This window comes from Mustela erminea, chromosome 13 (assembly GCF_009829155.1).
Source record: "Mustela erminea isolate mMusErm1 chromosome 13, mMusErm1.Pri, whole genome shotgun sequence".
NCBI classification, from domain to species: domain Eukaryota; kingdom Metazoa; phylum Chordata; class Mammalia; order Carnivora; family Mustelidae; genus Mustela; species Mustela erminea.
This window is the reverse complement of record NC_045626.1, coordinates 79,207,190-79,222,854: the sequence shown is the minus strand read 5'-3', so window position 1 is coordinate 79,222,854 and position 15,665 is coordinate 79,207,190. Positions and strand designations below refer to the sequence as shown.

At 50.5% G+C, this 15,665-nt stretch overlaps 1 protein-coding gene across 10 annotated transcripts in view; it reads right to left on the bottom strand.

Moving 5' to 3' along the window:
- NOS1 (nitric oxide synthase 1) overlaps positions 1-15,665 on the bottom strand; it is a 170,974-nt gene that overhangs the window by 45,372 nt on the left and 109,937 nt on the right. For 8 of the 10 annotated variants that reach the window (XM_032309123.1, XM_032309122.1, XM_032309120.1 and 5 more), the window contains exons 4-9: positions 15,572-15,640; positions 7,701-7,829; positions 6,197-6,342; positions 4,066-4,228; positions 3,221-3,312; positions 368-509 (exon numbers count right to left, since the gene is read on the bottom strand). In XM_032309123.1, coding sequence (XP_032165014.1) covers positions 368-509; positions 3,221-3,312; positions 4,066-4,228; positions 6,197-6,342; positions 7,701-7,829; positions 15,572-15,640 — 741 coding nt within the window. The remainder of the gene's footprint in view (positions 1-367; positions 510-3,220; positions 3,313-4,065; positions 4,229-6,196; positions 6,343-7,700; positions 7,830-15,571; positions 15,641-15,665) is intronic. The other 2 variants (XM_032309126.1, XM_032309128.1) reach the window with 1 other exon arrangement.

The window sequence follows — 15,665 nt, the reverse complement described above, 5'->3', positions numbered from 1 at the left end:
GTGTCAGCTCCTCTCCGGCTCGTGGGAGGCAGATGTGGACTGCACGTCCAGCTTTCTCTGTGCTCATTTGGTGGCTTTGGGTAACTCACTGGGCTACAGTGAGAGACTCAGTCTAGTCATCTGGGAAGTGGGACAACAGTTCCTATATGAGAGCTGGGGGAGGTAATGGATGAAGATGACCAAATGGCCAGCTGGAAGGGCACCAGACGGAGTAGGGGCAGCCAAAAGGAGCAGGAGGTCTGGAGAGGAGTCAGTGGTACCCCACTGGCCGCTTTCCCTATGACGATCACATTAAAGTAAGAAAAGGTTGTGGATGAAGCCAGTTTGGGGGATTTAGAGCCCAGGCGGGGGCCACGGGGGCACATACCTCTGTGAATTCCACATTGGCTGGGTCCCCAAGGATAGAGCCATCGGGCTGCTTGTAGCCGGCATAGCGGATGAGCTGGGAGTTCCAGACCCGGAAATCGTGCTTGCCGTCCGTCCTCTGCGGAAATATGGTGATGGCAGACCTGGGGCAGAGAGAGGGGGACATGTGCTGTCAGGGTGGGGCTTAAGCCTCACGGACTTGCTGGAAAGGGTGTCACCCAGTGCGTGAGGCTCAGGATGGATGAGCTCTGTGCCAAGGTCCCCAAGGGACCACAGAGCTGCTGTTGGAAGGGAGGGACTATGACCCTGTCCCTCCACAGGAGCACTGGTCTGAGGCAGGGTGGAGGATGAGAGGTCCCACGCCAGCCTACAGAAAAGCAAAGATTGCTGCCCTAAGTGGAGACTCAAACACTCTTCACGTGGGCTAGTTTCCCAGGTGTCTTTGGCAGGAGGTGATCTCTGGAGAAACAATGTGGGATCCTCCTTCCCCCTAAGAGCCCACCACTGATTCCCAGTTCCAGTCTCGCTCTTATCTCCAACTTTAACTTCTCGCCCCACCCGCCCACCCCCAGTACCATTCGGAAGTCTACACACTTACAGCTAAGAAGAACCCCTAGTGCTTCCCCTGCACTCCTGTTTATTCGCTTTAAACGAAAACTGGAGATCGCCACTGGCCTCGCCTACCTAAACAGGTAGCTAGGAGACCATATACCGTTATTACATTGCAGGAAGGTGTTGTGCTCTGGGGAGCACCTCTGATGGGGAGATCAGCAGCATTAGAGAGGTGTTATGGAGGTCTCCTCACCAAACTGAGACTTCCTCTTTAGCATCATCAGAAGGATCGAAAACAATAGAAAGGAGAATGACTTCTTCACAACGTGGTTCAATGTGAACTCATCCCAGGAGCTCCGGCCACCCTGACTCGTCAGCGCCATCTGCGGACTCAATCCCAGGCTAGGGGAGCCGCCACCCTGGCTTGTGTCCACGTGAGGATCATGGGGCAGGTCTAGCCCATTGCTTAGAGATCTCCTCCTCTACACATTCTGCCACTGCAACGTGGCCCTGCTGCCCATGTTGGCAGGAACCCTTCTCTGCTGTCATGTGCCCAAATTCAAGGCCGGACTCAGATTCACTTCCTCTACAAAGCATCCCGTCTTATCTGTTCCCAGGGCCACCTCCTTTCTGAGTACCTGTGGGTCTTACCGTGTGCCTAAGACTGTATTTCAGTTACTACTGCAGGGAAGGTGCATTGCACCAGGTGGGGGCGAGTCTAGAACGAGGGCTGAAGGTAGGCGTCCCACGGAGCCAAGAGTGCTCTCAACAGCAGCCTAGCAAGGGCGCCATATTGGAGATGAGCACAGAATGAGTCAAACTGACAGCGTTCCCTTCAGCAGTAAAACACGCTGCCGTTTCTTTGGTTGAGCACCAGATAAAGGGTGTTTGTGTAACATATATATTTAAAAAGCGTGTTTAGAAACACCAGAATCACACTCAGCGGGTGGAATGCTTACTCTGTGTGCGGGAACTGAGACCAACAGGAGAAACAGAACCCATTTATGTCTCCTAAACATAATTTCACTGAACGGCAGATCGAACGCCTTACATCTCCCCTCCCTCCCTTCTTCTCCTTTGCCTGCTTCTTCTGTTATGGCTAGATTATTTCTGTATATGGTATACATTCTCTGCTGGCCTTCCTATCATGTCCAGACGTGTGGTGTCAAAAAAAAAAAAAAAAAAAGAGAGAGAGAGAGAGAACCAGTTGAATATTTTCTTTAGGAGAAGATCTCAAGAAGCCCCACAGTTAATGACTAAAAAAAGGGGAGGTGCACTGTCTGGCTTTCGGTGACCGCCCCTCCCCCCAATATTGCTTTGTAATAGCACCATTTAGAAACTACCAGAACAGCCCCTAAGCTCCTGGAGGGCTGAGACCTCACGGGGTTCTCCTTTGACACTCAGGATATAGAATACGGTTCTTTGATGTTCTCCGAGCTTTGAGGTCTTTTAGGAAAAGATTGAAAGACCGATTCCCCAAGCAGGCTCCGGGCTTCTGTTACAGCCTCCTTCCCTCCTGGCGGGCTCAGCTGGAACGGTGTTTCCTTCTCAAGGAAGGGACATGGCCAGAAAAACTCATGCTTCACGCAAGCAAGCCACTATGGGGATGAGTTCAGTGCAGGGAATCTGCATCTCCTTTCAGGGACTCTCCCTACAGTGGCACACCGGGACCCACCACGGGGCTGGTCCTCAGCAGCTGGGAGCAGATGCTGGGCCAGAACCTGACAGGGCAGAGGCCTGACAAGTAGAACTGGCCAGCCGCAGGGCCCCAGCCATTCCGTCCAGCAGCAACTTGCCAGCGCGGAAGCCACCAGCCCACGCCGGAGCCTCCCTGCCTTAGCCTGCTGCCCGGGCCATTGTTCTTTGTTTGGGGCGAGAGGAGTCCAAGGTGTGGCTCCTCAAGGAGCCAACCGCGACAGGAAGAGACATTGTCTTTTAAATCCAGGAACATTCTAAGACAGCCCCAGGCTACCGCAGGAGCTGGTGCAAGCAGGTCACCACTGGCACTGGGATTTTCCGAGTCCTGGGAATGGGAAACACCCCTTCCTGCCCTTTCCACAGGGTTGATACCAAACTGTGGGTTGAACGTGATTTTGGCCGCTGTAGCTTTGCAACCCATGCAAGAGTCCCAAGAGACAGAGTATGGCAGGTGGGACAAAGCAGCCAGGACACCTCTCCCAGCTGGGCACCTCTCCCGGAGAGGAGAGGGGGAGCATTTCCTCGGCAGGCGAGCCAACTCCCGACCCAAGGGTCAATGCTTTGGGGACATCAGACGCCTCTCCCCGCAAGCTGGCAGGCTCACCTGAGGTTCCCTTTGTTGGTGGCATACTTGATGTGGTTGCAGATGTAGTTGAACATCCCGTGGGCCGTGGTGCAGTCGCGGGCATCAAACACCTGCCAGGGGCACGTGGTGAGAATGGGTGCCTCCTCCCTCCCTCCTCGGCTCCCCCAGGGCAGCCGAGGAGAACCCAGGGCCCACTCCACCTGCTGTCCCACTCGGAGAGCGAGCACTCTGCTAATGAGAACTGGGCGGGTTGGGTTTTATAGTGTGTGTTTCTCTATCCTAATAACCACAGTCCATCAAACCAGGAAAACCCCCCTGAAAGCAGGCATGGTGTGTAGGTACAGGTGGCTACAGGATGTTGAGTAAAGGAGAGACTTGGGTGGGCTGGATATATTTCCCGCTGAGTTACTAGGGATCAGGGATTTAAAAACAAAACAAATAACAATCAAACAAACCTCCCTTGGTCTTGATAACGAAACTACCTGCAATTTCAGACTATTCCTGTGGGGTGCGGTGGGGGGGGTAGAAATTTTAGCAGAGGATGCAGAATCTAATGCTTTCAGTGAGTACACAGAGAATATAAATCAGAGAGTAGGAGGAAGACAAAAGGGAATGGTAGGGTCTGTGGTAAAGTGGAGAGCATAAGCCTCACCAATAGATGTGCAAGTTCCTTTAAAAAACAAAACAAAACACTGTGTTGGCTCAATGAGACATGACTATGAGGCAGAGTCGGTCATGAACTAAGAATGTGGGCCCCTGTGACCACCACCCGCTATCTCGCTGTGACTTCCAAGTACCCCTGGAAAGAGCTGACCCTTGGTAAGGCTCCTCCCTCTCCGCCCACCAAGGAGCTCACTGCCTACCTGCAGCTTGGACCACTGGATCCTGCCAACGCAGCGGGACGCGTTCCGCCAGGCGTGCTTTGCCCCATAGATGAGCTCCGTGTCTTTGAGCTGGTAGGTGCCCGTGGTTTCAATCTCTTTGTTCACCTCTTCCAGCCTCTCTGTGTGCGCTTTGGAGCCAAATCTGAGTGAGGAAGGAAGGGACATGGGAGTGTCACCTTCTCTCCTGAATTAGGGGTCGGTGGAAGGAGCGAACCATTCCAGGAGGGCAAAAGCCACGGCAAGTCTGAGCTGGTATGTGGACACAACGTTCAAGCACAAGCAGACTGCGAACTCAGATGCCCACAAAGGCCCAGCAGTGACCGAACTGGCTGGGTGGGGACTGTGGCCAGTGGGCGAGCCTATGTCTGGTTCAAAGGGGTAGCTAGCACTCTGCTGGTAGGAATGGGGGCCCAGGGAGGCCAAGTCTCATTTCAAGAGAAACTAGAAATCTGATTTTTATTTTTATGTATCTATTTATTTATTTTTAAAGATTTGATTTTTAAGTAATCTCTACATCCAAGGTGGGCCTCGAACTTATAACCCCAAGGTCAAGAGTCATGTGCTTCACCAGCTGAGCCAGCCAGGTGCTCCTGGAAATCTGATTTTTTTAAATTTATAATTTAATTTACTTTTGATTTATTTTTAAATATTTTACTTATTTATTTGATGGAGAGGGAACACAAGCAGGGGGAGCAGGAGAGGGAGAAGCAGGGAGCCAATGTGGGGCTCAATCCCAGGGTCCTGGAGTCATGACCTAAGGCAAAGGCAGATAGATGCTTAAGCGACTGAGCCACCCGGGAACCCCTGGAAATCTGATTTTTAAAGAGAACTCTTCTAATTTTTAAACGATGACAAGGAATTCAATTTTAGGAAGTTGAAAATATTATTATGAAAAATTGGGGGCTTACAAAAAGGTATTGAGAATAGTATATATAATGAACACCCAGGCCTAAGAAATAACAAATGAGAAATATTATAGTTCCTTGGAGACAATGTTCCCATTATAACCCACTTTCTTCCCAAAAGTGTCTCATGCTTTCTTTCTTTCTTTTTTTTTTTAGATTTATTTATCTATTTCAGGGTGTGAGAGTGTGCGCGTGCACATGCTCAAGTGGGGGGAGGAGCAGAGGGGGAGAGAATCCCAACCACACTCTGTGCTGAGTGCAGAGCCTGATGTGGGGCTCGATCTCACGACCCTGAGGTCACGACCTAAGCTGATTCAGGGGTCAGTCGCTCGACCAACTGAACCACCCAGGGAGCCCCATCTCATACTTTTCTTTATATATTTGTCACATGTATAAATATTCCCTAAATCACGTACAGCATTACTCTATTATGTTTATTTATTTTTTTTAAGATTTTATTTATTTATTTGACAGACAGAGATCACAGGTAGGCAGAGAGGCAGGCAGAGAGATAGGAAGGGAAGCAGGCTCCCTGCTGAGCAGAGAGCCCGATGCAGGGCTCCATCCCAGGGATCACAACCTGAGCCAAAGGCAGAGGCTTTAACCCACTGAGCCACCCAGGCGTCCCTACTCTGTTATGTTTAAAAAGTTTATATAAAGGGTGCTACCCGGAATGTATTATTTTACAAACTTAGTCTTTCTTCCTTTTGTGTAGTTATTTGCGAGCTTTGTGCCCATGAACATGCTGGGTGCTGACTGGCTCATTTTTTGCAGCTGTATAATATTCCACAACTTGGAAAATACCACCAGTTACTCAAACATTCTCCTGTTGAAGGAGTTGAGGTGATTTCCTGTTGGTTCTTTGATTTTAATTTTTTTCCCTGCTAATAACAATATTTTAGCAAACATTTTTATGTATGTCTTCTGGTGAACAAGAGAGTTTCTTGTGAGAGTTTCTTCAAGGTAGTATGCCTAGACATGGAATTACGTGAAATGCTTCAAATTTAAGCAACGCTTTGCAGGCCAAACAAAGACATTTCTGGGGGCCAGATGTGGCCCTGGAGCCACCAGCTTTCAACTTGTGTGTGTGGAGGGCAGAGCCTTCATGATTAGGTCTTGGTTCAGCTATTGTAGTGCTGGGGCTGAAGTCTTTGTCCTGGTACTCAGTAATTGACCCCGGGGTCCCAGAGTCAACACACACTTGCCTTTTAATTGACGAGTAGTACTGATCAATGAACTCTTTGGCAAGAGGGAAGAGCTGTTCTTTCGTGCGGACGTCTTCAGGTCTTCGTATTTGCTGAGAAGGGAGCATGATGGAGCCCATACAGATGTGCTCGGTGCACCCTGTTTCCTGGAGGGAAAAGAGAGAGTTGGAGGATCGCTTGGTTTTAGCACAAGGGGGCTGTGGGCCTGGATCTGATGTTTGTTGTGGAGTTTATCTGGCCTTTAATTCCCAGATGGGATTTCTCAAGTACCAGCTTCAAATAATTGTAGGATGCAGTCATCAGTTAAGGGGAAGGTAGACAGGGTTTTAAGGTTCTAAAAATGTTTGCTCTACTCAACGAGGGGAAGAGGGGCTTTCTGATTGGCACTCCCCGGGAATCAGATTCACTGGTACCTAAGTACTTTTTTGATTCCATGTTGATCATGGAATCATGTACACGATTCATGTTATAGTCACTCATTCAAACACATCTGTGGGACGCTGACTGCAAAAAAGTAGCCCCAATTCTTCTGTGCCCTATAGTCACACCCTTTGCAGTGTGACTTAATAGCAATTCTCATTGAGGGATGGAGTCTAAATCCTCTTCCCTTGAATGTGAGCTGGTTTTAGCCAATAGAAAACGGCAGAGGTGAGGCTGGGTCCACCCCATGCCTAGGCCTCAAGAGGTCTCGTGTGCTTCTGCTCATTCTCTCTGAAAACCTCGCAACCACCACGGGAACAAGGCCAAGTTAGCTTGTCGGAGGATGAGAGATCACACGAAACAGAGTTGAGTTATCCTCGTTGAGGCCACCCAGACCAGCCCACCCACAGCTGGCCTCTCAGGTGGACTGCTGATGCTTGAGATCAATTGAGACAAGACCACCAAGCCAATCTGCGGACTTTTGAAAAATAATAAGTGATTGTTGTTTTTAAGCCACTGAGTTTCGGGGATGTTCGTCACACAGCAATAGCTAACCAATACAGTATTCTTCCAAGAGGGTCATTTTCAACAAAAGTGTAAAGCAACATGTTGCCTGGCTGGCTATTAAAAAAATATATGATATAAAAGTTCAGCTGACACACAGTGAAAGCAAGGAAGGGCTCGTTCCATATTTCATTAGTGGTCAGGCAGTGAGAGACAAAGAAAATGTGTTTGGAACGAGCAACTCCTCTGCTTGGATTCTTTTGGGTTCAAGGTACCCAATAAAATATTAATAATATTAATACTAAAAAATATTTAATAATAAAAAGTATTGCCATGAGTGAGTCAGTAGCTATCAGCAGTTCTCAAATGAGAGTGGATTTCCCACCCAGGGGACACTGAGTGATATCTGGAGACATTTTTGTTGTCAGAACTTCAGCGGGGTGACTGACATCTTGTGGGGACAGGTCAGGAGTGATGGTAAACCCCCCCACAGTGCACAGGACAGTCCCCACCACAAAGACTTAGCCAACACCAAATGCAGTTAGTGTGAGCTGGGTCTACATTCTGCTGGCATACTCACCAGTGTGCTCTTAAGGTGAAGGGTGTCGGTGAGAACCACGTCAGTCTCCCAGTTCTTGACCTTGAGGAAGCGGGGGCACTTGGAGGGGCTGCCATTCTTTGTGGGAGACTGTTTTCCCGAGGCAGGGGGCTTGAGGAGAGAAGGAAGGATGGGACATTAGACAGGGTCCTGAGGGCACTGGAAAACTGTCTCCACGGGGATGGGGAGGAGAGTCGCTTTTCCTGGCATCTTTCAGAGTCACTAAGTATCTGCACAGAGTAAGGACTCATTCTCCCAGGGTGACGCATGCAAGGTGGCTGGGAACCTGGTCCCTCTGTCTATGCAGAAGGAGGCACTGTGAAAAAGCCTTCTGGGTTCTGTTCTGCAGGGAGGGGCCAGGAACTCAAAGGTGGCCTCTCTGGTGTCTAGTACAGGTCCCAGCATATAGCAGGACCTCACTGAATGTTTGTTGAATGAGGAAATATCCAAGGGACGCTGTCGGCTTCTCTGAATGGTACCAGCTTTCAGGGCTGAGGAATCAAACCTGAAGCCAGGTCAAGTTTTTTGGATGTTTGGGCTTTCCTGCTACAGTCCAAACTCACTACTTCTAGTGAGTACTAGGAAAACAGAAAAGATTCAATGAGAAAGTTTTGAAGCATAGAATATTTCACCCAAATTTCAGGTTTCTGCCTTTCAAAAATGCCAAGTGAGTCCCTGCCTCAGGGCCTTTGCACTGACGGGCCCCTCTGTGTTGAACAATTTCAGTCCCCCATTTGTCTTCACTTCCATATACAAAATGCCCAGCCAGCAGTGGGGGATAAGTCCTGGGCTTGCCAATGTTGGCCTGTCCAGTTTAGACCTCATTAATAAAGATTACGTTCAGTCTTAGGTGTTTCTGAGTAATTGTCTACCTGCCTATGCATCAGACAAGCGTCACTCAGTCAGCAACTGGAAGGGAGAGGCAGCAGGCACACCCTGCCACGTCAGCTGAGCGAGAGAGGGAAGACAAGCGAGTGTGGAGGGACAGTCATGCCAAAGAATGGAGCACTGTACAGTGACCTTGCGGCAGGGTTTTCACACATTCAAATGGTATTTATTGAGCTCCTACTGTGTGCTAGGCATTGTTAGGCACTGGGGACACTGTAGTGAACAAGACAGAAAGTTCCCTGGCACACTGATAGGAGAGAAGTGGAGATAAATCATAAGTAAAGCCATAAATGAATGACAGAATATCAGTTAGTGATAAGGATATATGATGATGAGGGGAGAAAGGCAAGTGCAAAGGCCATGAGGTAGGGATACGCTTCAAAGGATCAGCAAGAAGGCCAGTGTGGCTGGAAGTGTAGGAGTGTGGTTAGCGCCAGGAGATGGGTCCTCATTTTTTTGGCTTGGGAGAACTCAGGTGGGTGAGGAAGCTATGAATTACCATTTAGTGGGCTGAGTCCAGGAAAGAAATCATAGACTACACCGAAGGGCTAATACTGAAAACTGGCATTCAAGAAGCACTTACTATATGTCAAGTAAAATCTTATCATGCCCATTTTACAGATGAGGAAACTGAGGCACAGAGAGGTTAACTAGGTTGTCCGAGGTCACACAGCTAGTACACTGGAGCCAGGCATCGAATCCTGGCAGTCTGCCCTGCAAACCATGTCCTCAACTGCTAGACTCTCCTGCCTCTTGGCCTCTTGGTCATTATGCATAATTCATTCATTCATTTGTTCATTCATTCATTCAGCATGTGTTTATTGAGTATCTCCTATGTTCTAAGCAAGGCGGCAAGGGCCAGGGCTACAGTGACAAACCAGACAGAGGTGATCTCTGTCCTCAGGGAGTTCAGTGTACATTGCGGGGTGGGGGGAGGGACGACAGTTGTCACGGTCATTATAACCAGGTGCAAGGTACTATAACGTGGGATGTTGGCAGTGTATAAGGGACTGTGGAAGCACACAGGAGAGGCACCTCACTCAGGGTATCTGACTCCTAAATCAAGACCTGAAGGGCAAATAGTTGTTAATCAGGCAAAGAGAGAAGACCAAGACCTTTTGGTCTTTTGCAGGCCAAAAGACCAGCCTATGCAAAGGTCCTGAGGTGAGAGCATGTCACAGCCTCCAGAACCGTGCAAGTGATAGCAGACAACACATGGAAGGTACCATGACTCCCTGCGGTGGCCAGATCCAGTTACCCCCAGTGGTTACCATCTCAGTGCTGGGCCTCACCATCCATCTGCCTGTGCAAGCCATGGGTGGGAGCTATCCTAGACACCATTCTCTTTATCCCGTGCACCTGATCCATCCCCAAGCCCGACCATTTTAGCTTCTCAATAGCTCTAGAATCCACCGCCTCCTCGTTCCCGATCTTGTTCTCCCTGGCCAGACCAGCATCATCTTTCACTTGGATGAATCCAGTCACCTCCTGAATGCTGGCCACTGCATACCGCTACTGGCGTTCTAATCCACGCCAGTAGACTAGGGCACTATAATCTTTTTTTTTAAAAGATTTTATTTATTTATTTGACAGACAGAGATCACAAGTAGGCAGAGAGGCAGGCAGAGAGAGAGGGAGAAGCAGGCTCCCTGCTGAGCAGAGAGCCCGATGTGGGGCTTGATCCCAGGACGCTGGGTTCATGACCTGAGCTGAAGGCAGAGGCTTTAACCCACCGAGCCACCCTGGTGCCCCTAGAGCACTATAATCTATACAGTCATCTACAGTACACCTGTTAGTCCTATCAGTGCGACCATCGCCACAAGTGTGACTAGTCTGATCACACCAGGAGCAGAAGAAGCATGCGGAAGAATTCTTCCCTTCGCTCTCATTTGTACTTCTTGCCTGCTAAGCTCCAAGCTATTTTCCTTCTGTCCCCTCGTGAAGCCACACGGACAGTGCCACTTCCTTTGAAAGCCTGGCCAGACAGCCCCAGTGCTTCTTTAAGCTCTGTCTCCACTACGGTCTCCTCCAGCCGATACGCAGGTGATGGACATCACACCTTTGGGCAGGACTTGGTAGCGACTAATTCCTCTGACTATGCCAGCAGCCTGCAGCCAGGAGAACCCCCCCCACCAAAAAAATCGGACCTCGCCCAAGTGGGAGGCACCCCGGCCGTCCTCCCTGAAGACTGAACATCACGCAGCCAGTTTGCAAACTCTCTTGACCATCCCCATGCCGGCCCCAGGGGCTGGGAAGTGGCTGGAACCCAGACCGGGGTCGGGGTGGGTATCAGACGCAGTGCTGGCGCTGGGGTCGGGCCCAGGACCCGTGCAGGGGGTGGGAGGGCAGACAGGTGGGGAGCACAGGGAGGCGGGAGGAGGAGGTGTGGGCTACGGCCGGTGGGTGGGCAGCCAGCAGGTGGGCAGGGTGCGGCAGGAGGGACGGAACCGGCATTGGGAAAGAGGCCGTCTGCTGAGGTTCCAGATGTGCGAGGGGTGGTCACTACGAGCCGAGAAACTGGGGGCCCGGGCGTGAGCCGTGCCTTTCCACCCTGGGCTGTGCTGGGCTGCACACTTGAAACCAGGCATTAGGAGGCCCCTGGCAGGGCTGTTGTACTTGGGGCTTTGATGTTTTAATTAGCCAGCAGTAATATTAGATGACTCAGGAGGGGACAAATGGGGAGATTAATATAGCAGTCAGGGGCCCTGCATGGGGGATGCAAATGACTTTTCTGAGTGGGGACGGGAATGTTCTCACTAAAAATGCAGATTAGGGCACTTGTGAGTTATTAAGCTGTGGACAGGGTACAAGTGGGCTTTGGGCAGCGGCTACACGTGTCCTTTTCTGGATTTGTGTCTAGGGTGGCCAGTGGAAGCTTCTCAGGTGGCAGGAGGTATGGCTAGATCTCCGTGGGCTCTGTGGGAGGGCGGCCTGGGATGTTTGGTCCTAAATGGGGCCAGGAGGCTCTGAACTTGTGGGCATTTCAAATGCTCTGTCAACACTTCTTTGCTTCTGGAGGCTGCACGAGCCCTGAAGAAATGGACGACAATGGTCTTGCTGCCCAAGAGGAGAGAGCGAGGCGAGGTCCTATAAGCCCAGAGCCCTGAGCCCGGAATTCAGCTTTGTAGGCACCCTGACACCCTTTCCCTCTGCCCTCTCTGCCCTTCTCTCCTTCCTCTCCTTCAACAGATAACCTGTTGAGCACCTGCTATGTGCCGGGGACTCATGTTCTTGGACCTACCATGGTCCCCACTCTCATCCCACAACAGGGGAAGCCTCGTCCAGCTGCGTGCAGGGTTCTGCAAACTGCAGCCCATGGGCCAAAGCTCAACCACTGCCTGTTTTCACACATCCCAGAAGCTAAGGATGGTCTCTTCATTCTTCGCCTGACGAATAAAAGTATCAAAAGCAGACTGATGTTTCATGACATACACAAGATACAGGAAGTTCAAATTTCAGTGTCCGTAAATAAAGTTTTATTGGCACATGGTGACACTCATTTGTTTTGTTTTGTTTTGTTTTTTTTAAAGGTTTTATTTGTTTATTTGAGAGAGAGGATGAGAGATCAAGAGATCATGAGCAGGGGGGCAGGGGTAGAGGGAGAAGCTGACTCTTCATTGAGTGGGGAACCCGATGCGGGACTCGATCCCAGGACCCTGGGATCATGACCTGAGCTGAAGGCAGAGGTTCTAACCCACTGAGCCACCCAGGCACCTCAAACTGCAGGCTCTTGAGCCAACGAATTGGCCTCCAGTGGCTGACCGCTTAGGTTGTTTCACTTATGTCCCCATCTGCTTAAACGGCACAGCATTAGAGATCTTTCCTGATCACCCTTTAAAACAGTGCCCCACCCCTGGTAACCTCTACTCCCTTTGCATGCTTTATTTTTCTTCAAGGCACTTTTCACTGCACTTGCGAGGGTATATGTATCTGCATGTATCTACATCTTACGACTTACAGATCCGTATATATAAAGTCTACAGATACTTACATACAGATAGAGTTTTCCGCCTACCCACTGTCTACTTTGCTCTATGTCCAGCCCCTAGACCAGTGTCCAGCCCATAGTACATACTCAACAAACACCTGAGGTCCACCACGGACTGAACTGCGTCCCTCCTGAACTTATACGCTAAAGCCCTAACCGGTTGGAGCCAGGACCTTGGGAAGTAACTAAGATGAAAAGAGGCCATAACAGGGGCGCCTGGGTGGCTCAGTCAGTTAAGTGTCTGCCTTCGGCCCAGGTCATGATCCCGGCGTCTTGGGATCGAGCCCCACGTTGGGCTCTCTGCTCAGTGGGGAGCCTGCTTCTCCCTCTGCCCCTGCTCTTTGTCCCTTTGCACACAAGAGAGCTTGTGTGCTCTCTCTCTTAAATAAATAAATAAAACCTTAAAAAAAAAGAGGCCAGAAGAGTAGGACCTAATCTGATAGGATTGGTGGCCTAATAATAATAATAAGAGAAACCTCTTTCTCTTTCTCTCTCCACGCACACACAGAAAGGCAGAATAAGGACACAGTGGAGGTGGCCGTCTCCACGCCAGGATGGGAGCCCTCGCCCGACATTACCATGCTGGTGGCTTGACCTCAGACTGCTAACCTCCAGAACTATGAGAAATAACTTCCTACGTCTATGCCACCCAGCCTGTGGTATTTCGTGGTGGCAGCCCAAGTCAACGAACACGTGATCTAAGTGCATTTCAAAATCGTAGAGCCCCTTGGATGCTAAGCCAAAGGCTTTTGTCTTGATTGAGTAGAGACCGGGGGACTCTTGAAGCTGCCTGATTCGGGGAGCGGGGGAGCTTTTCAAAGCTAAGGGTTAGGACACACGACCGCAGGGGTTGTGGGAGGGAGAGGGTGAGGGCAGAGAGACCCAAGGCAGGAGGGTGGGTGGGGCACAGGGGGGGCGGGGAGGGCGGATGCCATGGTGCAGGGGGTTAGCCGGGAGGGCGGAGCATAGCTGCAGCAGCTGTGGTGGGGTGGGAGGTGCAGGGGAGTAGGGTGCCAGAAGCAGAACAGACAGCCGCAGGCGGGGGAGAGGGTAGGAGGACGAGGGACGGACGAAGTCGACACTGACTCCGCGGCTCCCCTGGCAGTGGGAGGACCGCGAGCCTTCTGCGGAAGTTGGGGAGTAAGGAGCAGAAGTGACGGGAAGGTGCAGGGAGGGGGGCTTTTAAGGCAGGAAGACAGACACAAGACCTCAGAATCTGGAAGATCTAGAAACAGAAGCCAAGCCCCTTGCCCTTCCCCAGTCATGGGCTGTCACAGTCAGGAGCTCACTGTGAACTGGGGACAAGCACGTGACAGCAGGAATGGAGGGCTCTTGGGAGATACAACATTTTAGGAATTGTTAGGGTCCAAACTATGTCCCTCCCAGATTCATAGGCTGGTGTCCTAACCCCCAGCACCTCAGATTATGGTCTTATTTGGGGTCTCTAGTGAGGTCATTAAGTTAAAATGAGGTCTTTTGCGTGGGCCCTACTCCACTGAGAAAGAGGGCAAATTTCGAGACAGACACGTACCCAGGGACCAGGCCGCACAAACACAAGGACGCCATCCACAAGCTCGGAGAGAGCCCTGGGGAGGATTCTCCCTCACGGCCCTCGGAACCACCCAACCCGTCAACACCTTGATTTCAGGAGATCGCCAGCCTCCAGAATGTTCCTGCTGTTTAAACCACCCAGTCTGTGATGTTTTGTGATAACAGCCCTAGGAAACAATCCAGGAGCTAGAGCCCAAACCTGTACGAAGCAAGTAGCTTCTGACTCTGACTGTTGGCGCCCGGGACAGCGTCTCCCTTCTAGGCCTGCAGCAGCCTGTCCTGCTTGGATTGTCCTAAAATGAGGGCAGCCTCCTGGGCCTGAGCTGGGGACCGTGCCAGCCACCCCAGGGGCCAGACACACACATCGTGCCCTCCACAGCCGTCTCAAGCAGCACCATGGGCAGCAAGCGTAACCGGGTTGTGAACTGAGGCCCGTCAGGGTCCAGGATGGCAGACACATAAATGAGCAGGCAGGCACCCCCCATCTGTGCGATGGAAAAATCTGCTACTTATAAAACTTAACCAACTGTGTTTCAGACTTTCCAGTATAATTTCCTAGTAGTGTATTCAAAGCATTATTTCTAAAGCGATTCATTCTGTATAATGACTCCAAGGAAGCTCGAAATCACTGATTCTCTCCCCGCCTTTTTCTCTCCCCGCCTCCCCGATTCAACAGGCTATTTTCTGCAGAGGGTGATTACAAGGAGGTGCTCCACAGCCAGACCAGCTATCCCACAGCTGGGATAGACAAGGGCCTCTGAAGGGAAGGGGTCTTTAAGTTACGTCTTTAAGGGGTCTTTAAGTACGTTAAGTTATGTTGCTGAGTAGATGCTGACGTGGCACTGATATTGCCAAGTGGCCAGATGTTATTAGACAACTTTGAACTTGGTCCCATTACCAGACCAAATGTATATGAGCACGAGGAATTGATTTTAAAAGAAATCCTGTAATGATCTTGTGGTCCAACCCCATTCTATTACGTGTGTACTATGTGCATGCGTTGATTAAAAGCATTAACTTGCTAAATATTTAAAATGCACAAGGCTTGCGATCATGTTTTGAGCTTTTTACCTTACAAGGTATCTTGCGACACTCAGAAATTGAAAGTCCTATGAACCTCTGAGAATCTCTGTTTGGAGGGGTGTCCGTGTGCACAGTGTGGGAGAAAAAGGACTTTGACCTAACATGGCTTATCTGGGAAAAGAACACGAATGTGGTTTGATGCCGTGAATAAGCGTGGGAGTGGTATCGCCGATTCCTGAACCAGACATCATTGTCCCACTGGAAACAGTCGGGACAGCTTGCTTTGAATATACTCACTATTAAAACAAACAGTTAGCAAAATATGTGGAAATTCCTGCAGGGCTGAACCCAAACCCCCATCAGTTCAGGCCCCGCTTCCTGGCTCCGCCCTGGCTCTGCCTACCTGGGGTAGCAGGACCTGGAGGGCTGGTCTCATGGCTAATCGACCGAGAAGAAGCCCGAGGGTCACCAGCTGGTGATGGCGTGGGTAGAGGGAA